The following is a 25484-nucleotide window of genomic DNA, read 5'->3' as shown; positions in this document are numbered from 1 at the left end:
GCACAGCCCTGCGCCCGCTGCTGGGGCGCCTGCCCTGGGCCTTCCCCCGCCTGCAGTTCAACCCCTGCTGCTGCTCCATGTGTTCTTTAAAACTGTTTTGTTAGGAAACTACCTTGGTGGCATTGAAGAGGAGCCCGGCCCCTGCCTGGAGGAGGGTCTGGGGGCTCGGGGCTCTGGCACGGCAGGGCAGGCGGCAGCTGAGCTCTGCGGGGAGCGGAGCGCTGACCCGGCCCCTTTGCTGGCTAATCGGTTCCGGGGCTGTTCTGGCTGCCCAGCGCCTGTGTCGGGATAATTGAGCCATTTGTATTCATTAGCAGTTCGGTGACAAACTTGGGGATCCGCTGCCACGAAGCGCCGTGGCAGAGGGGCACCAGCCCACCCCCACCCCGAGTCCCAGCACAGCTGGATGACCCGAGATTGCTCAAAAATGGGGGGCAAGGGCTGCCCAGCATGGGGCTGCCAGTGTCACGGTTGACTGCTGGCCTGTCCCAGCCCCCCGGCCCAAGCCTGCGGTGGGATCCTGTGTCCCCCCACGGGTGGGCTCCCCCCGGGCCGTGCTGTGGGGCTGCAGGAGGAGCAGGGAAGGCAGGTGGCCTCTTTCTGTCACACGGGCTGGGGATTAGCTCCCAAACCCGGGACTCTGCAGTGCCCTGGTGCTCATTAGCCCTATCTGCATTTTAATCCCTCCAAATACAGGCTAATTACATCATCTTCCATAAAGCCAAGCTGAAAGCACCACAGCACTGGGGTGATGTGTGTGGGTGGGGGGTGCTGGGGCAGCCCCCAGCTGAGGGACGGGGTGCCTGGGGCTCAGTGGGTCCAGCTGCTCCAGCAAGCGGGGAGGGCAGCCGGTGGTCTTGGGGCACCCCATCCTTGTGCTGGGGTGTGGGCTGAGAGCATAGGGGGCTGGGACCAGGATGGGCCTCGGGCACCCCACGGGGAGCAGCAGGGGAGGGCGATGGGCTGTGGGGTGCTGGGAGCGAGGGCTGTGCCACGGGGGGCTCGCCCGGAGCGGGAGCACCAGCCCTGGCAGAGGCAGCAGTGCCAGGGACCCCGCTCAGCCCCGGTGCCCGCGGGTGGGCTCTGCTCCGGTGCCGGCAGCGAGGCAGTTAACGGAGCTTGTCATCTCCCTCTTAGGGCTCCGCTCCCGAGCTGCAGCTTGAGTCAGTTGTGTGGAGGTGGCAGCGGCGGCAGCTCCGGCTGGCACACCGGCTCCGGCTGGCACGCTGGCTCCGGCTGGCACACCGACCCAGCCCTCGGCCCGGCCGCCTGCGGAGCCCAGCCCACCGGCAGCCAGGTGAGGGGCACGGTGGGGTGGGGGGGAGCCCGCGCCCCCTCCGCTGGGGGATGCCAGGGGTGCCCGCGCTCCCAGGGAGGGGGGAGATGCCCGCCGGAGCTGGGGCACCGGAGCCATGTGCTGGGGGGGCCTGCATCACTTTGCCAGGAAACTTTGGGTGTGCGGGGGCATGGGCAGAGGGGTGGGCGCAGGCGCTGCAGCCTGGGGGGGACAAGCCCCAGCCCGGGGCTGGTAGAGCCCCTTGATGACCCACCAGCGCAACATTGCCTGGCTGGGTGTCACCAGCCTCCGGGTAGCAGGTGGCCCCCGTCCCCAGCATGGGGGAAATCCCACCGTCACCCTGGGGTGCCACCAGCCCCGCCTGGGCAGCGGGACATGGCCGGCGCTGCCAGCATCACCCGGTGGCGCAGACAAGGGCCCGGTGTCCCCACTGCCCTCTCCGGCCAGCCCTGCCCAGGGCGGCTGCGCTGCCCGCAGGGGTAAAGGGGGGGAGTTTCTGCTCCCCAGTACTCTGGGGTGGGGGCCCCAGGCTGCCTGCACAGCCCCCACTCCTGCACAGCCCCCCAGCCCCACTCCGGTGCCCCTTCCTAGCGGGATGCATCCTGCCCCTGCAGTGGGGCTGGGGCAGAGCCAAGCACGACCCTGTGGGACCCCTGGCCAGCCCAGGGGGCTGGTGGGTGACGGGGGACACAGCAGCACCCATCTGGTGCTTGGGGGGTGCGTGGGCAGCATCACAAGGGGTGCCCCAGCTCCGGCTCACCCCACTGTGCTTTGACACCTCGCAGGGCCCTGTGGAGCGATCGGGACTGGAACTGGCCACCCCACCTTGGAGAGGGTCCCCGGAGCCCCCTCCACCCACCAGCGCATCCCACCCCAGCCCCCACCAGTGCCCGCTGCCACCAGGGACCTACCCGACCCGACGCAGCTGGGCTCTGGCCCCACGCCCGGCACCGTGGGGCACCGTGCCCCAGGCATGACGGGCACCTGCCCCGCTCCTTGACAGCAACAAAGGCAGCGGCCGCCTGTGCCGCCCCGCTCCCCCCACATGCCCTTCGCCCACGGGGCCGCTTGCCCCCCATCGCGCCCGGCCACCCACCGCGCCATGGCCACCATGGGCGAAGCGCCCGAGCCGTCCCCCCAGGCCCCGCTGGCCGTGCTCTCCAAGGTGGAGCTGCGGGTGAGCTGTAAGCACCTCCTGGACCGCGACACACTCAACAAGTCAGACCCCTGCGTCCTGCTGCTGATGCAGTCCCAGGGCCAGTGGATGGAGGTAAGCAGGTGGGGGACACCCACCACAGGGCAGGGGCTGGCTGTCACTGCGGTCGTGGCGGGGCTGAGGGCAGGGTGCTGGGTGCAAGGTTTGTGTCTCTGTGATGGGGAGAGTAGCAGAGACGGCCCCAGGGTGGCTGCAGTGCCCACGGGGACAGAGACAGGGCAGGAGTGACTACGCGGAGGGCAGGAGATGGTGCGGAGCTGGGTGCAGGATGCAGAGCAGGGCGCAGAAGCGGGAGAGTGGGGTGGAGGGTACAGAGCAGGGTGTGGGTGCAGAGTGGGGCGCAGAGCAGGGTGCAGGCTGCAGGAGATGGTGCAGAGCAGAGTGCACACAAAGGGTGCTGGATGCAAAGTGCAGAGCTCGCAGTGCAGGGTGCGTGCCAGGTACAGGGTGCAGGGTGCAGGGTGCGGAGCAGAGTGTAAGGTGCAGAGCAGGGTGCAGGATGGGGAGCAGCGTGCAGGGTCGGGAGCAGGGTGCAGGGTGGGGAACAGGGTGCAGAGTGCGGAGCAGGGAGCATAGCAGTGTGCAGGGTGGGAGGCAAGGTGCAGAGCAGGGTGCAGGATGGGAAGCAGGGTGTGAGGTGCAGAGCTGGGTGCAGAGCAGGGTGCAGGGCGTAGGGCACAGAGCACGAGGGCAGGGCAGGGTGCTGTGGCACACTCGGTGCAGGCACCTTGGCCGGAGCGAGTCCCTGGGGTGCCCATGGCACGTGGCTCCAGCACAGCTCCAGGGCCGCCCGCCATGGCCAAGGGACACCTCAGCCACCACTGGGGCAGCTCAGGCCTTGTGGGCTGGCCTCACCCTGCCCGGGGCAGCGGCTCAGGGGGGAGCAGGGCTGGCACTGCAGCCGTGTGCCCCGCATGGTGCTGTGCCAGGGGCCCTGGCGCCCGCCAGAGCCGCGGCTGGGCCCGGCGCTGGTGCTGGCGTGGCACCCTGCTATCGTTTCCCCACGGCTCGGCTCTGGGCTGGCGCCAGCAGCTCCACGCTGGCTGATCGCCGCTGCTCAGCCGGCACATTCAGCGCTACATCCCGCTGCGTGTGATCGACTGCTCGCCCGAGCCAGAGCTGGAGCCAGGGCGGCGAGGGGCCCCGTGCCAGCTGCGGCTCCCGGGCTGTGCCGTGCCGAGCCAGTTGTACCCAGCTGTGCCAGTGTGTCGTGCCACGCTCTGTGTGCCATGCTGTGCCCTGCCATGCCATGCCGTGCCACACTCCGTGTGCTGTGCCACGCCATGCTGTGCCATGCCATGCTGTGCCATGCCATGCAAGGGCAACAAGGCCCCCCTGCGCCATGTTTCCGAGGGACTCTGAGCTGCCCCCTCCCTGTCCCTGCCAGCCCGTGTCCCCCAGCCCAGACAACAGCTGAAGCCAGTTCAACCACTGCCCACCAGGTCTGAGAGCCGAAATGGCCCCAGCCACACCAGCAGGGGCTGGCACTGGAGGGGCTGAGGTGACCGAGACCCGGAGCACCGTGATGGAGCTGTGGGGCTGTCAGTGCCCGTGCAGGAGACCCGGTGCCACACGGGGTGGCCCTGCCAGCAGCGCGGCAGTGCAGGCTCAGCAGCTGCTGCCGGGCCAGGCAGGCGGTGGGCAGGGGCCGGCGGGCTGGCGGGGTGCCCTGGCCAGGATGTGTCCTGCTGAGTCAACGCTGGCAGGGACAGGGTGCGGAGGAGGCTCCTGGAAGCTGCTCAGCACCCACTGCCAGCGCGGCTGGGAGATGCTGAGCACCCACCCACCTGCCAGGGCCACGGTGGCCAGTGGGTGGTGGCCCTTGCCCTTGGTCAGTGGGTGGTGGCCCTTGCCCTTGGCCAGCCCAGGTGGGAGCACAGGGGCTCGTCCTGGCACTGGCTCATTGCTCCTGCTTGAGCAGAGCCCTGGCAAACAGTGGCCCAGAGCCAGAGCATCCCCTCGAACTGGCCACGGGGCTTGCCCCAAACCCTGGAGGGAGCAGCGCTCCCAGCACCTGGGGGTTGGCAGGGCTGGAGTCCTCGTGCCACACGTGGCTGGCGATGGGGCTGCCTCCCAGTGCCCTTTGCCTGAGAACCAGCACGGGCAGGGAAATGCTTGTGCAGGGCCGGTCCTTCCTGCAGCTGCCCAATGTCCCTCATCCCTGCACCCCACATCCCCGTGCCCGGCTCTGGGCGAGCTCTGGCATCCCAAGGTCCTGGTCAGGTCTAGATGGGGCCCCAGGCTGGGCTCTGGCCCCGCTGCCCCCAGCTGAGCTCCCGCTGTGCAGGTGGACCGCAGTGAGGTCATCAAGAGCAACCTCAACCCCGTCTTCGCCAAGATCTTCATGGTGGACTACTACTTTGAGGAGGTGCAGAAGCTGCGGTTCGAGGTGTATGACAGCCACGGGCATGCCGGTGTGGGCACACATGACGATGACTTCCTGGGGGGCATGGAGTGCACCGTGGGGCAGGTGAGCCCCCACCCTCCACCGGGGACACCCACCAGTGGTGTCCTCTCCCTGACCCCTACGCTTTTGCAGATTGTGGCGCAGAAGCGGGTGACGAAGCCGCTGTTCCTCAAATATGGGAAGTTCGCCGGCAAGTCCACCATCACCGTGAGTGGCCCAACACATGCCAGGAGTGACACCGGGCTGGGACCCTGCGGTGGCACCGAGCTAGGGCATGTGGGTGGCACCAGACTGGGGCACATAGGTGGCACTGGACTGGTGTGCTGGGATGTCATCGGGCTGGGACACAGAAGTGGCACTGAGCTGGAGCATGTGGGGCGTCCCCAATGACATGTCCTGTTGCCCAGCCCCACGGGCTCTCGGGGGCAGGCAGCGCTCAGGGTCCCCACTGCTGTCTGCCAGCCACCCTGGGGGTCCCCGCCATGCTGGGGGAGGCACGTGGCACCCTGTCCCCTCCCAGGCCACCACCCTGCCCACGCAGGCAGGGAGGACAGGGGGACGAAGCCTTGCCAGGCGCTGAGCACCCTGCGGCTGCCTCACCTTGCAGGTCATCTCGGAGGAGATCTCGGGGAACAACGGCTACGTGGAGCTCGCCTTCCGGGCCAAGAAGCTGGATGACAAGGTGAGCCAGGTCCCGCAGGAGCTGGGGGGCCGTGCAGGCAGGGCAGGTGGGGCAGGCAGGGCAGGCAGTGCTCTGCCCCATCCTCCCTCCTCCAGGATCTCTTCAGCAAGTCGGATCCCTTCCTGGAGATCTACCGCATCGACGACGACCGCAGCGAGCAGCTGGTGTACCGCACCGAGGTGAGGTCCCGGGCAGGATTCGCTCCTCGGCTGCCCTGGGGGCTGCCCGGCCCCGCTGAGCCCCTTGCCCCGCAGGTGGTGAAGAACAACCTGAGCCCCATCTGGGAGCCCTTCAAGGTCTCCCTCAACTCGCTGTGCAGCTGCGAGGAGAAGAGGAAGCTGAGGGTGAGGAAGGGTGAAGGGGGCCCGCATCCCTGCCACGGTGGCACGCGGATCCCAGCTTCCCCACGGCCCCGCATGGGCAGCGTGCTGGGGACCCCCGGGGCCGGGTGCGGTCTGGGGGTGTGGGTGCGTGGCCCCCCGCAGCGGGCAGGGCTGAGCCGTCCCCCGCTGCAGTGCGTGGTGTGGGACTACGACTCGCGGGGCAAGCACGACTTCATCGGCGAGTTCTTCACCACCTTTGAGGAGATGCAGAAGGCGATGGGGGAGAACAAGGTGGGTGTGGGGACACGGGGACAGCCCGTGGGGTCACCCCTCCATGCTGCCAGCAGATCCCATTCCCAGAGGCACCTCCCAGCTCCTTCTCTGGTTCTGGGACCATTGTCCCCTCGCTGCGCCCCTCTTTGGCGAAGGGATGGTGGGTCTGTGCTCCTCTGGGGACGTCAGCCCTGGGGCTGGCGGGCTGCAGGGTCGTGGGGCCGTGAGGCTGCAGAGGTGGGGTTATGGGGCTGCGGGGTTATGGGGCTGTGGGGTTATGGGGCTGCAGGGTTATGGGGCTGCGGGGTTATGGGGCTGCGGGGTTATGGGGCTGCGGGGTTATGGGGTTGTGGGGTTATGGGGCTGCGGGGTTATGGGGCTGCGGGGTTATGGGGTTGCGGGGTTATGGGGCTGCGGGGTTATGGGGCTGCGGGGTTATGGGGCTGTGGGGTTAATGGCTGGGGGGCCTGCAGGGTTATGGGGCTGTTGGGTCACAGTGCTGCAAAGCTGCAGGGTCAGGGGTCTGTGAGGTGATGGTGGGGGGTGTGGGCGCATGGGGCCGTGTCCCCAGGGTGGGGGTCGCAGGCCGCGTGGGTGCTGCGTACCGCAGGTGCAGTGGGACTGCATGAACCCCAAGTACAAAATCAAGAAGCGCAACTACAAGAACTCAGGGGTTGTGGTTCTGCTGGACCTGAAGGTGAGTGCTTATGTGTCGTGTCGTGCCGTGCCGTGCTGTGCCATGCCATGCCACGCCGTGCTGTGCCATGCCATGCTGTGTCGTGCTGTGCCGTGCCGTGTTGAGCCGTGCCAGGCTGTCACGGGGTCGCGTGGGACAGGACCAGCTGATGCAGGTCCCTCTGGAAGATCCACAGGGTCTACTCCTTCCTGGACTACATCATGGGTGGCTGCCAGATCCACTTCACGGTGAGCAACGTCCCCTACCCCAAAGCATGGGGAGCTGGGCAGGGGCTCCAGCACGGGGCCACACAGTTGTCCCCAGGGCAGGGGACCATGGGCGGCACATCCTGGCTCCCCCCGAGCTGTGGCTGTGCCACAGTGCCGGTGAGCGGGGCTGGCAGAGCCACCCGACCTCAGCAGGACACACCGGTGGGTGGCTCCGTGCACCCTGGGGGGACCCTCACTGCCGCCCCCCCACCAGGTGGCCATCGATTTCACGGCCTCCAACGGGGACCCCCGAAACAGCTGCTCCCTGCACTACATCAACCCCTACCAGCCCAACGAGTACCTCAAGGCGCTGGTGGCGGTGGGCGAGATCTGCCAAGACTACGACAGGTCTGTTGCTCTGGCGGGTCCCCGGGGGCCAGGACACCCCGGTGGTGGCCACCCCAGTGCTGGCACTGCCAGAGCTTCTCACACCCCTTCCCCTGCAGTGATAAGAAATTCTCAGCCCTTGGCTTTGGTGCAAGGATCCCCCCCAAATACGAGGTAAGGGTGTGGTCGGGGTCCTGGGGGACCCCAGGGATGGGCTCGTCCCTCCAGGCACCCTTGGCCATGGCAGGTGATGGGGGGGTGGGCACCGACTGCCCCCTCCCCTCTCACCCTCCAGGTCTCCCACGATTTCGCCATCAACTTCAACCCTGACAATGATGAGTGTGAGGGTGAGCCCAGCTCCGGCGGGGCCGGGGATGCCTGTCTTGTGACACCCCACCATGCCAGAGCCTGGTGCTGCTGGGACACCCCCCTCTTACCCCTCACATTCCCCGCAGGCATCCAGGGTGTCGTGGAGTCCTACCAGAGCTGCCTCCCCAAAATCCAGCTCTATGGCCCCACCAATGTGGCCCCCATCATCTCCAAGGTGGCTCGCGTGGCGGCCGATGAGGAGCGGACGAAGGAGGCTTCAGTATGTACCTGCCACCCCCGGCAGCTGGCGCGGGGCTGGGCTGAGACCCAGCACACTCGTGCCACTTGTGGCTGCTCCCACGTTGGAGCTGAGCCCTGGTCCTGCTCCCCCTCATGGGGCTGGCAGCGGGGCCGGGCCGCCCCCCAGCGCATCTGTTGTCCTCCCACAGCAATACTTCATCCTGCTGATCCTGACGGACGGAGTGGTGACGGACATGGCGGACACGCGGGAGGCCATTGTCCGCGCCTCCTACCTGCCCATGTCCATCATCATCGTGGGGGTGGGCAACGCCGACTTCACCGACATGCAGATCCTGGATGGGGATGATGGCATCCTGCGCTCCCCCAAGGGCGAACCTGTCCTCCGCGACATCGTCCAGTTTGTCCCCTTCCGGGAGTTCAAGAATGTGAGTGGGGCACTGGTGGCCCTGCTGTCCCCTCCTGTCCCCTGCTGTCCCCTCCCATCCCCTCCTATCCTCACAGCAGGACAGAGCATTGTGGCGCAGCAAGCCAGTGCCTCACAGCTGCTGCTCTGCACGTGGGGGTGGGCAGGTGGCACGGTGAGCCCCGGTCTCACCTGTCCCCCCCCGGTGTCCCCTGCTGTCCCCCATCCCACAGGCATCACCGACAGCCCTGGCGAAGTGCGTGCTGGCGGAGGTGCCCAAGCAGGTTGTGGAGTACTACAGCTACAAAGCCTTCCCCCCGCGCTGCCCCCGCCCTGAGACCCCCGACTCCAACCTCAGCTCGCCCCAGTGAGGGCCCCCCCCTCCCCCCCGGCATGGTGCAGGGATGAATGGCGTCCCCTCCGGGTCCCAGCCCTGCCACAGTCCCCTTCTTGTCAGGTGGGGGGGGCACCTGCAGCATGTCCCCACTGGCACCTGGCCAGGGACATGGGGCCCTGGTGCAGGGACCACCCCCCCAGCACTGCCCGGGGGTCCCCGCTGGGCATTGTCTGGTCTTGGTGGTCTGCACCCTGCAGCCCATCCCCACTCCGATCCTGCTGTCCCCGTGGTCCTCTCAGTCCCCGCTTGTCTGTTGCTGTGACGTCATTTGGAGGCTGCATGATGAACCCCCCGCGGCATGCGGGACCCCCCCCAATAAAGCATCCAGCCGTGTCCGTGCCACTGCTCTCCAGGTGCCAACACCGAACCTCCCTGCCAGGTGCTCAGTGGGGCAGGGGGATAGCCCCGGGGGCCACCTGTCCCCTTTGTGCCCCTCACCGTGACACCCTGGCCAACAGCGAGAGCCAAACGCAGCCCCCAGCCACGAGTGCCCGCATGGCCACGGGTGCTGCTGCTGGCCGCTCCGGCTGCCCCTGTATTTCGGGGGATTCGTGACTGGCAGCGTGCGGGGCAGCGCTGGCGCTTTGGAGCTGTGATGCTTTTGAGCAGCTGCCGCTTTCAAGTTGTGCCGGAGCGGCCAGCCACCTGCTGTGCCACTGCCGGCTGCCGCGGCCCCAAATCCAGGCCACAGGAGCGGGAGTAGAGGCAGTGCCGGCGTCCTGCTCCTGCCCGGCACATGGCCTTGGCCACGTGCTGCGTGCCACGTACCATGTGCCACATGCCATGTGCCACATGCCGTGGGTCGCGTGCCATGCACCGTGTGCCACGTGCTGCGCTGTGTGCTGTGTGCCGTGTGCCATGCACCATGTGCTGCGTGCCATGCAATGTATGCCGTGTGCCATGCAGCGTGCCACATGTTGCATGTGCCATGTCATGCACTGCGTGCCATGTTCCATGTGCCATGTGCTGTGTGGCACATGCTGCGTGCCACATACCAGGTACTGCATGCTGCGTGCCACTCGCTGTGTGCTTCATGGTATGTGCTCCATGTTGCGCCATGTGCCACCCCGTGTGCCATGTACCCTGTGCTGTGTGCCGTGTGCCACGTGCCATATGCAGTGTGCCACGTGCCACGTGCTGTATGCCATGTGCCATGTTCTGGGTCATGGGCTGTGGGCTGCATGCCATGGGCCATGTGCCATGCTGCGCCATATGGTGTGCACCACGCACGGGCACTGTGCCACGCTGCCGCCATGTGCGGCACACCGAGTGCTGTGCGCCGTGTGCTGCGCTGAAAGCCGGGTGTTTCCTGTGTGCCAGCTGCTTCCTGCCATGTGCTGCGTGGCAGTGCCACATGCCACGTGTCCTTCACCCTGTGCCATGCGCTGTTTGTTGCCATCTTAGTGCCAGCAGATGCTCCCAGGGAAGTTACATCCACTGGTGTGGGGTGTGCCCACCACAGGGACTGAAACTGGGGCCTGGTGCAGCTTTCACAGGGCAGGGGCCACCCAAGAGCTTGCCACATGGGTGCCACCAAGCTGGGCTCCGGGGCCAGGGATGCTGCTGGCACCCAGGATGACAGCACCAAGGGTGACAGCACAGGGGTGCCAGCCTGTGCCCGTACAGGCAGGCACTCAGCCATCCACTGGTACAGCCATGCTGAAGTGCCATGACCCAGTGGCACTGCCCGCTGCCGGCACTCCTGCACGCCGGCAGAGCACGCTGCCTGCACTTCCCGGATCAGCCCGTGTATTTATAGCTCCTGATTCATCTCCTATACAGCAGGATAATAGATGTCACCATAGAAACCCAGTGCCTGACGAGGCTGTGGCGGCAGCTGGCCCTTGGCGCGGGCAGGGGTCTGCCCCGGCACCCCCATGTGTGGGGCTGGCTGTATGTGGGGTGAACCCACGGGGCTGGGGGTGCCCAGCATCACCCAGCGCCACCCAGCCAGGCTGCACCCACCGGCGGTGCGGCTGGCAGGGGAGTGGCGGCACGGCAGGCAGGGATGGCAGGCATCGGTGCCACCGGGTGCCCAGGGAGGGTCTTGCCACCCGTGGCACTGGGGGGGTGCGCTGGGGCCAGGCGAGGGGCAGATTGTGCCTGGGGGGTTACAGAGGATGCATTGGGGCAGGAGGGCCCCAGAGATTGGGGGGGGACACGGGACACGTGTGGCCCAGGGGGCCTGGGTGCTGCCGAAGGAGCCAGCTCTGTGCCGTGGGCTCGGCCGGCAAATGCTGGCACCGTGCAGCCGTGTCATTGACCCCACGGCGGGAGCTGGCAAGTGGCCATGGCCCGCGGCACTGTTCACCCGGCCATTGTCCCCGCCGCAGAGAGGGTCCCTGGGGATGGGGCCCTACCCAGAGCGGCCCCTGATAACGCCAGGCACTTCCCACCACCGGCACTGCTGGTGCCACTCACTTCCCACCCCGCACCCGTGGGAACACGCTGCCTGGCTGGAAACAGCAATAAATATTTATTTCCGCAGGGCAGGCTGGGCGGAAGGGGGGTCACGGCCAGGCACTCCTGCTCCGGTGTAAGGAAGGCCACAGGGATGGCCACGATGGATGGCCGGAAAAGTCCCCCATCCCCAGGGAGGTGTCATGCACCCAGTGTCCCCCCACCCCTGCTCCATGCCAGACCCCCTGCTGTGCCGCAGTCCTGGCCCCTGGGGCGATGCATGGGGGTCTATAAGTTATGGGGGTGCTGGGGTCTACCCATGCAGGGCACCTGGGCGGGTGGGGGACCCATCGTGTTGTGCAGCGACAGGGCTGAGCGATGCCGGCCCCCCCAGCCCCTCAGGCCATGGGCCAGCACATGGGCAGCTCCAAGTCCCCCATCTCCTCCTGGTAGAGGCGGTTGAAGAGGGCGTTTTGCTGGGGGGAAAAGTGGTCGCGCCAGTCGCCCACCACTCCTGTGGGACAGAGGGGATGGGGCAGCAGGGGGGCTGCAGCTGGGGCCAGTGCCCCCCGTGTCCCCTGCCACGTCCTCCCCCACCTCACCTTTCCTCATGAAGGATCCCTGGCTGTGGTCCATGATCTCGGTGGGGATGAGGGTGTAGTTGGCCATGACGTTGTCCCGCATAGTGGCAAAGCTGCAGTGCTGCTCCAGGGCTCCCAGCGTCTCCAGCCCCAGTGGGCAGCCCAGGAAGGTGCTGAGCCGCTGTGCTGTGCCGCGCAGGTCCTGTGGTGCAAGGACCGGTCAGCCCTGGGCAGCCAGCAGGGACGGGGACGGGGACACGGGCACGCCAGGGCTCACCTGGTGCAGCTCCTCGTAGGTGACGTAGAAGATGTCTAGGAGCTGCCGCTGGCCCAGCCATCCCTTGACATGGTCGAACCAGGAGCCATAGTGCACTGCAGGGAGGCAGGGAGTGGGGGGGGGCCTCGTGGCCGAGCCCTGGGGTGCCGGGGACCCCCCCAGCCCTTACCTGTGCCCTCAAGGAACCGTGTGAGGAAGGTATCAAAGGAGCCGGGGTCAGGCAGGAACTTGGCCAGGCGGTGGAAGTGGTAGAAGGAGACAACGACATCCTTGGGGTTCCTGGCTACGTAGATCACCTGCCAGGGGACGGTGTCAGCCCCATGGCCAGGGGGGATTCCCCACCACCCTGCTCAGAAAGCCCCGGCAATCACCCTGGCTGTGGGAAGCCCTGTGGGCATGGGATGCCCCTGCGGGGACCCCCCGGGACCGTCCCAGACCCACCTCACCTTGGCCTTGCTGTGCTGCAGGGCAGGGGCCAGGACGCGGGCGGGCAGGTGGGTGGTGATGAGCCGGCGGGTGGCCGTGTCCCGCAGCGCCTGCCTGAAGTAGATCTGCTCCAGCCAGGGCGCCCGCTCCCAGTTGGGAATGGTCTTGGCCGGCAGCACGTCCCCGCGGCTGAACAGCAGCGTCAGGATCTCCTGCATCCAGGTGGTGCCTGGGGAGGTGGGGGTCAGGGCAGCGCCAGCCCTGCGCAGGGCACTGTGTGGCACGGCATGGCACAGCGTGGCACGGCACGGCTCACCACAGCACACCACGGCATGGCATGGTATAGTATGGCATGGCATGGCTCACCACGGTGCGCCATGGCATGGTGTGGCATGACATAGCCTAGCACAGAATGGCACAGCATGGCAAGGCATGGCATGGCATGGCTCAGCACAGAATGGCACAGCAGGGCAGAGCACGGCATGGCATGGCATGGCACAGCACTGCATGGCATGGCTCAGCACAGAATGGCACAGCAGGGCAGAGCATGGCATGGCATGGCATGGCACAGCACTGCATGGCACAGCAGGGCAGAGCATGGCATGGCATGGCATGGCATGGCATGGCATGGCACAGCACTGCATGGCACAGCACTGCATGGCACAGCAGGGCAGAGCATGGCATGGCATGGCATGGCATGGCATGGCATGGCACAGCACTGCATGGCATGGCTCAGCACAGAATGGCACAGCAGGGCAGAGCATGGCATGGCATTGTATGGCACAGCATGGCATTGAATGGCTCGCCATGGCATAATGTGGCAGTGCCAGCTGAGCTGGCAGTGCCATGTGGGACCCCCAGCGCCCCCACCGGTCACACCAGCCTGGGGCTGGGGCCAACCTGGGGCTGGGGTGGCTGCCCCCCACCCGCAGGGCAGGGGCTTTGGCAGGGTGGGTGCTGACGGCCGGGGCTCCCTGCGCTGTGCTCAGGGGGAGCAGTGGCTGCAGGGCAGCGGGAGCCGGGGGTGTCCTGCCTGGCGGGGGGGGCTAGCCCCGAGCCCTGCCACCTCCCGGCCACGCAGGCAGCTCCCAGTCCTGGTGTCAAGCTTGTACCCCCCCCCCCGCCCCCCCCCCCATTCCAACCTGGGGGTCCCTAGCCTCATTGACTCCCCCACCTGGGTCCCCTCCCAGTCACCCACCCCTGCCAGACCCCCTCCTCGCCCCTGGCTGCCCCTGCCCTGCCAGCCCTCACCCGATTTGGGGTAGGTGGCGATGACCACGTCGGTGGGGCGGAAGGGGAAGGTGGCGGCGAAGCTGAGGGACTCCTGGGTGTGGAGGTGGCCGGGCAGGGAGATGCCGGCGAAGGTCTCTGTCACCTCCATCCGCTCCATGGCCCAGCCGCTGCGGGGACGCACTGGCAACCGGCCTTATATATCAGGAAAAGAGGAAGCCGTCCCAGCGGGCAGGATGCTGGGCCCCCCCGGCACATTCCTGCCGGGGGGCCAGGGATCCGGCCATGCTGGGGCCATCGCCGGGAGAGCGCTGCCTGCGGGGCCGGGGGGCTGCGGGGCAGCCCGGTGCAAGGGACCCCCAGGGTGGGATGGGGTTCTCACGCAGCCAGACCTGCCCCCGCAGCCAGGAGAGCCGGGGGGCCGGGACACCCCACTCACCGGGAGGTGGGAAGGGTGTCGGGGACCCCAGCAGCCTGCGTTGACCGGGGGGTGCAGGCCCCAGCACGTGCCAGAGGAAGGGATTCACGTACCTGAGGAAGGAATTGCCATCCCGGCGCGCCCTGGGACAAGCAGCAGGGCGGGACATCTCCACGTGGCTCCGTGTGGGCAGCCCCACCGTCCCATGTGCCACACGTGACACTGCAGCCCCGCGGGAGCCAGCCGGGGTGCCCCCACCGCAGGCGCTGGGCTGAGCACCCGAGGTGCCTCAGTTTCCCCCGCAGCGCTGCAGCAGGGCGGTGGAGCGGGGGGAACCGGCACATGTGGGGCACCATCGGCAGCCCCACGCCAGGGCTGGGCCATCCTGGCTGCTGCCCCCCAGCCCCTCCGTGGTGGGACGGCCTGAGCCACGGGGTGTGCCGGCACTTGGCTGCTCCCCAGCACCCGCCGCCATGTCAGGGGGTGGCTCTGGGGTGGCCGGAGCCCGTCCCAGCCCCGCCGCCGGCACACAAGCCGGAACACACGTTTCACAGCCATCGCAGGCAGCAGCTGTCCCAGCATCCCGGGGACAGGGTGAGCGGGGAACAGGGGTGCCAGGGCCTGCCCACCGGCCATGGGGGTGCTGGCAGTGCCAGCACCCACCCGGTGTGCCGGTGGGTGCCAGCCCTGGGATGGGGATGGCGGCGGGTGCCGGCGCTGGGGAGGCCTAGGCGGGGATGGATCCGGCACTTTCCCAACAAAAAAAATCTGGGCTGCATTAGAGGGGCTGGGAGCGTCACCGCAGCTATGCAGCACGGCACGGCACGGCCCTGCTGCCCGGGGCCGGCTGGGGGAGGCTGTGCCGTGCCGTCCTGGTGCCCGGGCGCTGCCAGGGCCACGGCACAGGGTGCACGGGGTGGGGTTACGGCTGCGTCTCCTGGTTATTTATTTACAGCGGGCGAGGACAGACGGTGAGCTGGGGCAGCTGCCCCGGTGCGTGCACTCAGCAGCCTCGTGGCGGTGGCAGGTCACCCCAGATCGTCCGCCAGCAGCGCCGGGCAGCCAACAATGCCGGGCGGTAGCGTGTTGGCGCTGGCGCTGGCGCTGCGCCTGCTCCTGCCCTGCGCCGGGCAGCATCACCGGGAAGAGGCTGAACGCATCATGATGACCACGCCGGTCATCGACGGGTGAGCAAAGGTTGCCTGGCTCCATGGCGTGCATGGCCGCCCTGCGGGTCTCCCCGAAAAAAACCCAGCCAGAAAACCCCAGCGGGGAGGGCCCTGTGGGGAGATCCCGGTGCCGGGTACCGCGGGGCCACAGCGAGGGGATCCCCGGGCGGTGCACCGGGCCAGCAGCAGGCAGGATGCCGGGAAGCGGGCACGAGGCTGCACCGGGGAAGTTCCTGCTGGGGGTGAGCGGGTCCAGCTGGGCCATGTCCTAGGGAATGTCCCCAGTCTCATGCTGGAGCCCTCAGGAGGCTGGGGTCCCACGGCAGCTTGGCGTGGCCTGGCCCCTGGGAGGGGGCACGGGGCAGGGGGAGCCATGGCATGTGGGGACCGTGATGCAGGAGGGGAGAAATGGGAACTGGCCCGTGCGGCTGGCGCCCAGCACTTCCCCAGTGACACTGCTGGGTGTGGGACGCCGCATGGCAGTGACATCCCTGCATCCCTGTGGTGGCGACAGCCCCGCGGCGGTACCGGTGACATCCCTGTTGGAGGGACACCAGGCTGGCTCCGCCGGGAGCAGGGACTGAGCGGGGGCGGTATGTGGAGGGTGCATGGAGGATCCCCGGCCAGCCCCCAGCTCCTGCCAGCCAGCAAAGGGGGTCCCACGGGGGGCTGTCCCTGGGAGTGACCTGTCCCTAGCTCCTGGCTGGGCAGCAGGCACAGATGGGTGGGCAGATGGACCAGTGGGTGGGTGGGTGGGTGGATGGATGGAGGGATGGATGGATGGAGGGATGGATGGAGGGATGGAGGGAGGGATGGATGGATGGATGGATGGATGTGTAGAGGAGTGAAGGCGGAGGGTTGATCAGCATTGATAACATGCAGCTGTGGCCTTGCCTCGAGGGCAGTGGGTTGATTGACATGGATGATGTGCAGGTGTAGCTCGTTCTAGCTAAGTGGTTAAATGGCACTGAGGGGTGGGGGATGGGTGGTCAGATGGAGGGGGAGTGGTGTGGTTTGGTCTCTGGAGGCAGGATAATCAGCATGGACAGGAGAATCTGACTGATGGTAAAAAGCCTTGTTACGGCCTGATAGCTTGTGCTGCAACATGGATGGGTGGGAGGATGGATGGGTGGGAAGGAGGATGGATGGATGGAAGGACAGGTAGATGGAAGGAACAACAGCCAGCTGAGTGGGGAATGGGTGGGCAGCCAGGCAGGGAGATGGGCAGCCAGGAGGCTGGCTGGACAGATGGGCAGGTGGACAGACGGCCCCTCACTCCCGCTCTCTCCCCTGCCCAGGCACAATGACCTGCCCTGGCAGCTTCTCGAGAGGTTCAACAACCAGCTGGGGCTGCCAGAGGCCAACCTCATGCTGCTGAACGACACCCACACCAACATCCCCAAACTGCGCCGCGGGCACGTAGGCGGGCAGGTGGGACGGCGAGGCTGGTGGGGGCACCGGGATGGGCAGGGGGCACCAGGGAGGGCACTGGGGTGGGTGGCAGTGGGCACTGGTCTGGGGTCCCCGTGCTCACCGGCTGCCGTCGCGGGCAGTTCTGGTCGGTGTACGTGCCCTGTGACACGCAGAACAAGGACGCAGTGAAGCGCACGCTGGAGCAGATCGACGTGGTGCACCGCATGTGCCAGCTTTACCCTGAGACCTTCGCCTGCGTTGTTGACAGCACTGGTGAGCGGGCACAGGGCCGGGATGTGGGTGCCTCAGGGGATGTAGGTACCCCCATGCCCCCCCCCCGCTGATGCTCCCTGACCTCCTGCAGGCATCCAGCAGGCTTTCCAGAGCAAGAAGGTGGCCAGCCTCATCGGGGTGGAGGGCGGCCACTCCATCGACAGCAGCCTGGGTGTCCTGCGCACCTTCTACCACCTGGGCGTCCGCTACATGACCCTCACCCACAGCTGCAACACCCCTTGGTAGTCCTTGGTGGGGGATGGGGTGACAGGGCCAGTGTGGGGGGGACAGGTCATGCAGCTGGGCAGGGGCATGTGGCTGGGGGTCCCCCCTGATGCTCTCCCTGCTCCCTAGGGCCGACAACTGGCTGGTGGACACGGGGGACGAGCCAGCCGTGCACCATGGCCTCTCACCCTTCGGGAAGGTGAGTGGGGACAGTGTCAGCAGTGATGTCCAGGAGCAGCAGCTGGGGGGGGGGGGGCTGTGGTACTGGCACCCCCAGCCTCTTGCCGGGTTGTTAAGCCTGGCAGCGGGTGTGCCGGGTGCACAGTGCCCCCCATGCAGGGCTGCCACAACCCTTCATGCACCCTCAGCCACCCCGTCCCCACAGATGGTGCTGGAGGAGATGAACCGCCTGGGCATGATCGTGGACCTGGCCCATGTCTCAGTGGAGACAATGAAGGTTGTGCTGAGCCTCTCCAAAGCCCCTGTCATCTTCAGCCATTCGTCCGCCTACACGCTCTGCCCGCACCGCCGCAACGTGCCTGATGATGTGCTGGCAATGGTGGTGAGTGCTGGGGCACGGCTGTGGACGGGGAGGGTGCCGGTGGCGGGGGCCACAGGGCTCAGGGCCACCTCTCCCCCAGGGTGCCACAGGCAGCCTGGTGATGGTCAACTTCTACAATGAGTACGTGACCTGCGCGGACAAGGCCACGCTGGCTGATGTTGCAGGTGAGGTGGGTCCCCGGGTGGGTGGGGGGTGGCAGTGTCTCCCCCTGCCAGCACCGCTCACCCCGGCCCCTCCACACCCACAGACCACATGGACCATGTGAAGAAGGTGGCTGGTGTCCAGTGCGTTGGCTTCGGCGGGGACTACGATGGGGTCACAAGGTGAAGTGGGTGATGGGCACGGGACAGGGCAGTGAGTCCCTGGCCATGGGGACTCTGCGATGCTGGGGGTTCCCTTGTGCCCTGTGTGGGTAACTGGGTGGTGTGGGAGATGGGGGCCACCTGCCCCCGGCACAGCTGTGGGGTGGCACAGGGTCCCCACTGGCCTGGAGGATGTCTCCACATACCCTGCACTGGTGGCTGAGCTGCTGGCAAGGAACTGGACGGAGGAAGAGGTGAAGGCGGCCCTGTCCCTGAACCTGCTCCGCGTCTTCAAGAAGGTGGAGGAGGTGAGCAGAGCATGGGGAGCACAGAGGGCACGGGAACACATGGAATGGCGGAGACAAGTGGGACATCAAGACATATGGCACTTGGACGTATGGGGACACGAGGTGGCATGTGGACACATTGGGTAGGGGATGAACGGGGGCATGGGGACGTTCGGGGCTTGGGATGGCACAGCGATATGCAAGGTGACAGGGGCTGCGTGGGGCACCGGGACAGCCCCTTGTTGCAACCCACCCTGTCCCCCTCGCAGGTGAAGACGAGCCTGCAAGGCATGGCTGCCCGTGAGACTCCCATCGCCTTTGAGGAGCTGGAGGGGACGTGCAGGACCAGCTATGGGTACAGCAACGGTGCTGGCACAGCCCAACTCCTGCCGGCAGCCCTGGTGCTGGCGCTGGCCCTGCTGCGCTCCCTGCTCCCCTAGCACCCGGCCCCCTGCCCTGCTGCCCCTTCCCACCTGCACCACGAGCGACATAAAGCTGTGCTTCGAGCACTGCTGGCAGCACACATCCGTGCTGGGGCCCTGCGGGGACCACCGGCCCCGTTGCCCTGCTCCCAGCGGGAGGCTATGAGCCACCCTGGCACATCACCGGCCACGCCGGCACCCTGCCAGCTGCCCCAGTGGGTGCCCACCCCGGGACAGCGGGAAGCAGTAACCGCACCAGGGGAGCGACACATCACCGCAACACGCGGCCAAGGTGGCTGTAGGGCTGCCTCCACAGGATGCTTACACTAATAATTAGCTAATTAATTGCCTACTCAATTATCTTCTTAGTAATTTCCTCTCACATTTGGGAACAGCCGGTCTTCAGAGCAGAGGCGGCTTTGGGCACCAGGAAAACAGGCAGAAGAAGGAAAGCCGTCTTCCTGTGGCATTCACAAACTGGCTGAGGCACAGAGCCTGTCTGCCAGCCCCGCACCGGGAAGGGACGGGCACCGGGAAGGGACGGGCACCGGGAAGGGGCGCACCCGGTCCCTGCTGGGATGGCAACCACAGCCATCAGTCCCGGTGGCAAAGCCGCTATCGGCAGGTGCCGGGGGCAGGACCGGGATGGGGAGCACTGGGGCTCGTGCTGTGGGGCATGAGTGGGGATCTCCCCACGAGGGCTGGAGAAGGGCGCAGGGAGCTGGGCAGACCGAAAGCTGTGCAGGGGAAAAGGAGCTCGACTGGAGCCAGCAGCTCCGGTGAGCCGGTGGTGCCTGCACTGGGGCCGCAGTGGCTCCTGTGCACCCTGGTTCCTCCCAGCTTGGCCACATGAAGGAAACTGGTCCCTGCAGGGGAGGTGTGGGGGGCACTTCCCCTCCGGCACCCCTGGAGGCAGTGATCCCAGAGGTGGGCAGCCATGGGTGCTCGGCCAGGGACAGGGCACAGCCCTCACGCTATGCCACAGGCAGAGGGGACCACAGCCCCCTCTCTTTGCACCTGAAGCCCTAGCCACAGCACAATGGATATTCAGGGATCATTTATTGAAAAGAGCAAAAGGTAATCAACAGGGGCGCGGCAAATGAGACAAGCTTAAAAAAAACCAAACCACAGAGAAACATCACATTGAAATGGGGAGTGGGTCCAGGGCCGGGGCTCCCCGGGCTGCAGGGCACGTCCCAGCCCCCAGCCCCACAGGTCACGGGTGCCACCTGTGCAGGGGAGCAGGAGCCAGCAGCAGCCCCACTCCACCGTGTGGGCACAAGTCTCCAGGAGGGCTCCTGCTTTCTGCCCAGCCCAGCGGGAGGTGGCACAAGGCCCAACACTTCACCATGCTCAAGTGACTTTGTAAGCCAAAGCCACCTCCACGGACAAGCACCCTGCACCCCTGCCAGCACATGTCGGGGAAGAAGGCTCTGTCAGTCGTGAGACACTGCCAAGGCCACTGAACTCAGAAGAAATAATCAACAGTGAAAAGTGTTTGTGTTGCAAGTGCTGGGGAGATGGCCCCTGGCCTGCAGTGAGTCGGCGGCACCAGGAGCCGGAGGGAGCTGCCTCCCCCTCTCCCCCACGCTTCCCTTCCCTCCTCTCAGCACAGCCCAAAGCAGCAGCTGTGCATGCCTTAAAATTCCCCTTAAAAGCAATGAACCAGAGCTGCCCTGCTGCAGCGGGACCAGCTGCCCACCCTGGCTGGCACGGCTTGGCATGGCCCCGGCAGCCACCCGGCCCTCATTTACAGTCCGTGGCAAGGAGGTCAAAGGGCCTCCTCGGCAGAGCCAAAGGAAACATTTCCTTCCCAGCGAGCTTCCCATCAGTCTGGCACCATGGCGGTGACTAGAAGTCACAGAGCAACAAGGGGACAGAAAACTTCGGCTCCATGGGGAAGGGTCCAAGGGACAAGCAGCCAGGATTCCCCACAAGCAGTGAGAGAGGGGACAGGGGAAGCAGCCCCCTCTCACCCCAGATGCAGCAAGGTGGGGACATGGAGGAGACAGAGGCAACGAGCCACAGCCAGCACAGGCAGACACACTCTCGGGATGGTTTCACACTCTCAGGATGGTTTAGCATCTACCATCACACCCAGCCACCCGAGGGACATTTGGGAACAAGGCTGTGGCCACCACAGCTGTGAGCCTGGGAGCTCCCAGCTGCTGGACACGGGGCAGGGACTGGCCCACACGGGAGGTCGGGGCCTGGATAACCGTTTCCAGACTGCAGCGGCTGGCGATGAGGAACGCATGGATTTACACACACAGCACACAGGCTCGCGCAGGGCAGGACAAGCGTTTCAAAGGTCACTTTGTGGTACAAAGCTCCAGGGAGGTTTGGCCTGGCAGGACAAGAAGCTAGCGATTGGCGAGGTGAAGTCCGCAAGCAGGGCGCCCAGCTGCGGCTCGGGAAGATCACTGCGAGGGAAGAGATACCACAGCGCAACCTCCCCTCCCTGCAAGGCACTAACCTTCCCAGAACCACCACAGCCAGGAAGACAGCCCTTCCCAAAGCACCGCAAGAGGAAGGCAGCCGCACAGGGATCTCCCTGCTTCTTGTAAAGAGCTCCGTGCTGTGGGCCCCGCGGAGAACGCAGCCCACAGCTCAGAGACCCGGTCTAAAACAGATAACAGGCGTGCAACGGAGTCAGGCGAGCTGCGCCCCAGAAGACAGCGCAACCCGCCTCCAGGATTCCTTCAGTGTTCAACCAGGAGTGGGACACTGCATCGTGGGACACTGTCAGAAACCAGCAGCAACCCTCAAATGAAAGACACCCTGAAATCAGAACCAGCAAAGCGTTCCTCAAGCCCAGAGAGAGGCTGTGTCTGCTCAGAACTCAGAACCCCCCTGCCAGGATCGCTGCCTGCTCTGGGAAAAATAGTCATCGTCACACCCAAAAAGAAGAGTCTAAACGCAGGCAGGCAGGGCTGGGGATGTGCTCCTGGAGGAGGGGGTGGCCGACTCTGCCTGGCCAGTATGTCAGAGCAAAGATGTAGCAGAGGCTGTGGGGAAGGATTCCTGGGCCCCTCCACCCCACACGCCGTACCACCAGTGCGAGGCAGCAGTCCACAGGGGTGACAGGAGACCTTAATTCCGCAAGGCAGCCAACCTGGAAGGGAGAGCACGAGAGGAAACCGACATGAGAGCAGCAGGAAACAGCCGCGGCTCAGAAGGACCCTCCAGCTGGTGTGTGCAGAGAACACCCCTGCCCAGAAACCTCCCGCTTGTGGTTGAGGTGCAAGAAATCCTGCCCTGGAGCACGCGGCCACAGCTGCCTGGGGTTAACACGAAGCGTCGGTCATCAATGCAGGCAAGGCACCGCGGAGAAGGGGCTCCTGACTTTTCTTCTGGGTGCCGTGCCACTGCAGCCTACCTGGCCCCTTCCCAGGAGCTGGGGACAGCTTGGGTGGGGGCTGCGTGGGGAGCAGCAGAGAGGAAACGGGGAGAGGAAGCTCATCAGCTCCTGGGGCAGTTCCAGGGAGACAGCCTGTTCCCGGCTGTTTGAAGGTCAGCGCCAAGCGTTCCCAGAGCAGCTGCGTGAGGGCCAGCACCGAGCAGGGGGAGACTGCTCTGCACCTTGTCGATAAGAGCTCGCTGCCAAGTGCCAAAAGCCACCCCCTCCCCCACGCCCAAAGCAGTTCCACAGCCCCAAACAACCATCTCGCCTGCCTGTGCAGGGTACCACAGGGACTGATGGGCTCCAGCTGGCCTGAGCACAAGAGACGGGGCTCAGCACCCACTCAGCTGGCCGCGATGGGCTCGCTCATTCCCTTCATGTTGGTAAGGGATCCCTGGGAAGGATTCAAGCTGCCTCAACACAAGGCGAAGGGCCCAGGACAGAACAAACCTCCGCGACAGCTGGTCTTCCTGGCTGCGGACCGAGCTCTCCCCGACTGCCGAAGCCCCCTCGGGGAGCTGGTTGAGCTGGTCCATGATCTCCAGGCCGTTCTCCTCCGCGATCTGGACAATGAGGCTGTCCACCTGCTCCTGCGGCGTGGTCAGCGTGGTAGCAGAGCTCATGGAGTCCTCCATGACCTGCACAGAGACAAGAGACAGCCTGTCACCCTGCCCCACCGGCCAAAGCCGCTCAGCCCAGCCCGGCTTCTTCCCCCAAAGAACTGGCTGCAGATCCCACGGTGCCACTGGCACTCCCAGCCAGAACAGCCTCAAGCCTGACAGCAGGGCTACAGCGGAGGGGTGCGAGGTCTGGGTCTGCCACAGGCCCCCTCTGAGCAGCAGCTAGCTATGGCACAGCCCCCCTCCCTCTCCTCCCCATCTGCTGCCATCCACGCAGGCCTCTTTGCACAGCGAGCTCCTTCCCCACCAAGCAGCGGAGATGCGTCTTCCCCAGCGTGTCTCTCAGCCCCCACAGAGAACAGAACGGCGGTAACAGCTCAAGGGGGTTCCCCACTACCAGAGGCTGGAGCCCCCCAGGGGAACAGAGCACTGCTGCGGAAGCCTGAAATGCAGCTGGGACCCAGCCCTCTCCCCAGAGCCAGCGTGTTATGGTTCACATTGAGAAGCCCACGCCCCCCAAAGCCAGCAGCTCCCAGCCCTCCCGGACCCCTCAGAGACCACCGGCACTTACCGATGTATGAACATCCAAATTCTGAACCTGCTGCTCGAATTTGTCCATCACTGCAGACACCTTCTGCAGGTCCATCGAGCTCAAAGCCTTATCCAAGGCCTTGGTCACCTGGGCCATGTTTTTTGTCACCTGCAAGAGAAGATTGCTTCACAGATGCTCTCCAAAAGCAAGACAGATAACGGCTGAGATTAAAAACCAAGGTCAGCGAGAGAGAAGCCACCATTTCTGATGCCAGCAACAGTGTCATGAGGCAGGACAGAGCCTGCTCCCTGGACACTGCAGCCAGCTCTCTGCAGGTTCAGCCTGGCTGCAGGTTTCTTGAGCCACACGCAGTCACTGAAGACCCCGGGCAGCGCTCCTGGTGGGACGGGCCCCAGCCCACCACCCTCATACACGCCACAAAGCAAGAGGCTCCAGGCACGAGCCTCTCCCTCTGTGCAGCCACAGGTTAAGGATCTAGCGTGAGCACCTGATGAAGCAGCCCCGCTGTGAGGCTGTCTGGGTGGGCTCTGCAGAGGCTGAACCTGACTGAGAGGGTCTGAGCTAACTGCAAGGCCTGTCAGGATCCTCTGCGGGGACAGGGAAGTCCAAGATGGGTTGAGGCAGCAAGAGGAGAAGAGCCAATGTTCACTCTCTGCAGGGCACAGACCCCTCTCAAAGCCCCTCACATCCCCAGAGGCTCTTACCCCCTTCATCGTCACGGCCGTCTGGACCTTGGAGGCCACTGCATCCACCCGGGAAGACATGCGGAGCCAGTTAAGCCCCTCATTCTTCTTGCGGATGGCATTCTCCGCATAGACACGAGCACACTCCACGTTCTTCTGCTGAAGGGCCTAGAAGGGCAAAGGACAACCACTCACACAAAGAATCCACCCCAGATTTATAAACAAGCACCCTCTGTTTCTGCCTCACAGGCTTCCAGCAGGAAACAGCTCTCCTATGACCCTCAAATCACTGAGCACGCCCTTAAACAGGAATTAAACCCTTCTCAGTAACACAGGAACATCCCATATCCAGCCAGCGGATTTGAGAGCTGAGCATAGGACTCTTGGAACCTGGGACTCTGGGAACGCTTGGAGGCTGAGCTGCGTGCAGTAAGGCCTGGGGAGGGGAACCTGCCACTTTCCCCAGTCCCTTGGCGGAACATGGCAGGAGGAAAGATCTCCAGCCACTCCCCACAGCACAGGGCAAGGTCCCACCCACCTTTTTGACTTTGGCTTGCTCAGCCTTGGAGTCCTTCTCAGCTTTTTTGGCGAGCTTCTCCAGCTGCTTCGCTGTGAACTGCAGAGAAACCAGCAGGTTAGTGCCAGGATACAACGGCACAGAACCAGGGAGCTTGATAAGTGGAGCCCCCCCAGCTGCCTCCCACAGCCACCCCAACCCCCTGGCCGCGGGGGGGAACCGAAGAGATGGACCCCCCCCAAGGACCGGAGGCTCCCAGAGCACACGGTAAACAGGCAATCCATTTTCCCCATCTTCCAAGAAGCGAAACACCGGGAACAGCCTGGGAACAGCGGGCCCAACGAACAAACCCGGCCATCAGGCTCCCTCTTCCCGCAGCCGCCGGCACCGGCGGGGCTCCCCCGGCACCCCGCGCCCCCGGGAAGGCGGGTCCCCGCGGGCTGGGGCCTCCGTCTGTTCTGGGCCGCAGCAGGAGAAACCCCGGCGAGGCGTGAGTCAGCGGGCGGAACGGTCCCCAGGCACCTCCCGGGGAGGGGCGGACGCCATCCTCGGCCCTCCGGGACCGGCCGCGGCGATACGTGACGGAGAGGAGGCGGAGGGTCCCGCCGCGCTCACCTTCAGCTGGAAGAGCGTGTCTGGAACGGAAGGAGAGCGCAGCCTCAGGCACCGGCGGCCCCGCGGCGGCCCCGGCTTGCCCCCGCCCTCGGTGCCGCCCACCCGGACAAGCCCCAGCCCCGCCGCGACGGGACCCCTCACCACCCGCCCTCACCGTCCATCCTGCCCCGGCGTCGCTTCCGGGTTCCACCGCCGCCGCTTCCGGGCTGCGCGCGCCAATTCTCGCGAGAGAGCCGCCTGGCGGGAGGTTACGGGGGGCGGGGCCAGC

At 65.8% G+C, this 25484-nt stretch overlaps 4 protein-coding genes across 5 annotated transcripts; 2 read left to right on the top strand and 2 right to left on the bottom strand.

Moving 5' to 3' along the window:
• The first annotated feature begins 1163 nt into the window (after positions 1-1163).
• On the top strand, positions 1164-9179 carry CPNE7 (copine 7). Its single transcript, XM_037409581.1, has 16 exons — positions 1164-1297; positions 2083-2567; positions 4801-4983; positions 5053-5127; positions 5528-5602; positions 5698-5781; positions 5857-5946; positions 6118-6216; positions 6809-6895; positions 7063-7122; positions 7358-7491; positions 7590-7644; positions 7766-7817; positions 7926-8059; positions 8229-8465; positions 8677-9179. The coding sequence occupies exons 2-16, from the start codon at positions 2343-2345 to the stop codon at positions 8812-8814; spliced, it is 1728 nt and encodes a 575-aa protein (XP_037265478.1). The 5' UTR covers positions 1164-1297; positions 2083-2342; the 3' UTR covers positions 8815-9179.
• A 2114-nt stretch (positions 9180-11293) lies between these two features.
• SULT2B1 (sulfotransferase family 2B member 1) lies at positions 11294-14697 on the bottom strand. Of its 2 annotated transcripts, XM_037409097.1 has the most exons (7): positions 14286-14697; positions 13776-13949; positions 12545-12797; positions 12268-12394; positions 12099-12193; positions 11843-12023; positions 11294-11754 (listed from the first exon to the last, which is right to left on the bottom strand). In XM_037409097.1, the coding sequence occupies exons 1-7, from the start codon at positions 14339-14341 to the stop codon at positions 11639-11641; spliced, it is 1002 nt and encodes a 333-aa protein (XP_037264994.1). In that variant the 5' UTR covers positions 14342-14697; the 3' UTR covers positions 11294-11638. The 2 variants fall into 2 exon arrangements, with proteins under 2 accessions (XP_037264994.1, XP_037264995.1); XM_037409098.1 differs by lacking the exon at positions 14286-14697 and having other exon boundaries at positions 12545-12753; positions 13776-13953.
• Positions 14698-15135: 438 nt separating this feature from the next.
• DPEP1 (dipeptidase 1) lies at positions 15136-19182 on the top strand. The gene is made up of 10 exons (XM_037409095.1): positions 15136-15359; positions 16640-16772; positions 16895-17027; positions 17119-17269; positions 17382-17451; positions 17638-17814; positions 17894-17978; positions 18062-18137; positions 18289-18424; positions 18673-19182. The coding sequence occupies exons 1-10, from the start codon at positions 15241-15243 to the stop codon at positions 18841-18843; spliced, it is 1251 nt and encodes a 416-aa protein (XP_037264992.1). The 5' UTR covers positions 15136-15240; the 3' UTR covers positions 18844-19182.
• A 683-nt stretch (positions 19183-19865) lies between these two features.
• Positions 19866-25447, bottom strand: CHMP1A (charged multivesicular body protein 1A). The gene is made up of 7 exons (XM_037409099.1): positions 25371-25447; positions 25217-25236; positions 24623-24700; positions 24106-24252; positions 23420-23548; positions 22679-22866; positions 19866-21940 (listed from the first exon to the last, which is right to left on the bottom strand). Exons 1-7 carry the CDS (start codon positions 25375-25377, stop codon positions 21919-21921), a joined length of 591 nt encoding a protein of 196 aa, XP_037264996.1. The 5' UTR covers positions 25378-25447; the 3' UTR covers positions 19866-21918.
• Between the last annotated feature and the right edge of the window lie 37 nt (positions 25448-25484).

Source organism: Falco rusticolus, chromosome 15 (genome assembly GCF_015220075.1).
Source record: "Falco rusticolus isolate bFalRus1 chromosome 15, bFalRus1.pri, whole genome shotgun sequence".
Lineage (NCBI taxonomy): Eukaryota > Metazoa > Chordata > Aves > Falconiformes > Falconidae > Falco > Falco rusticolus.
This window is presented reverse-complemented; position numbering and strand designations above follow the sequence as displayed.

Excerpts from the sequence above, each read along its gene's own strand:
- CHMP1A (XM_037409099.1), bottom strand. Across the intron at positions 24,253-24,622 it reads AGCAAGCCAAAGTCAAAAAG|GCCCTTCAGCAGAAGAACGT; the intron begins GTGGGTGGGACC and ends TTGCCCTTCTAG. Across the intron at positions 21,941-22,678 it reads GAAGACCAGCTGTCGCGGAG|GTTGGCTGCCTTGCGGAATT; the intron begins GTTTGTTCTGTC and ends TCTCCCTTCCAG.
- SULT2B1 (XM_037409097.1), bottom strand. The coding sequence starts at position 14,341 with ATGTCCCGCCCTGCTGCTTGTCCCAGGGCGCGCCGGGATGGCAATTCC. Across the intron at positions 12,798-13,775 it reads CGCCACCTACCCCAAATCGG|TGCCCTGCGCAGGGCTGGCG; the intron begins GTGAGGGCTGGC and ends CGTGCCACACAG. Across the intron at positions 12,194-12,267 it reads ACGGTTCCTTGAGGGCACAG|TGCACTATGGCTCCTGGTTC; the intron begins GTAAGGGCTGGG and ends GCCTCCCTGCAG.
- CPNE7 (XM_037409581.1), top strand. The coding sequence starts at position 2,343 with ATGCCCTTCGCCCACGGGGCCGCTTGCCCCCCATCGCGCCCGGCCACC. Across the intron at positions 5,782-5,856 it reads AGCTGGTGTACCGCACCGAG|GTGGTGAAGAACAACCTGAG; the intron begins GTGAGGTCCCGG and ends CTTGCCCCGCAG. Across the intron at positions 7,123-7,357 it reads GCTGCCAGATCCACTTCACG|GTGGCCATCGATTTCACGGC; the intron begins GTGAGCAACGTC and ends CCCCCCCACCAG.
- DPEP1 (XM_037409095.1), top strand. The coding sequence starts at position 15,241 with ATGCCGGGCGGTAGCGTGTTGGCGCTGGCGCTGGCGCTGCGCCTGCTC. Across the intron at positions 17,452-17,637 it reads GCCTCTCACCCTTCGGGAAG|ATGGTGCTGGAGGAGATGAA; the intron begins GTGAGTGGGGAC and ends CCGTCCCCACAG. Across the intron at positions 17,979-18,061 it reads CACGCTGGCTGATGTTGCAG|ACCACATGGACCATGTGAAG; the intron begins GTGAGGTGGGTC and ends CCACACCCACAG.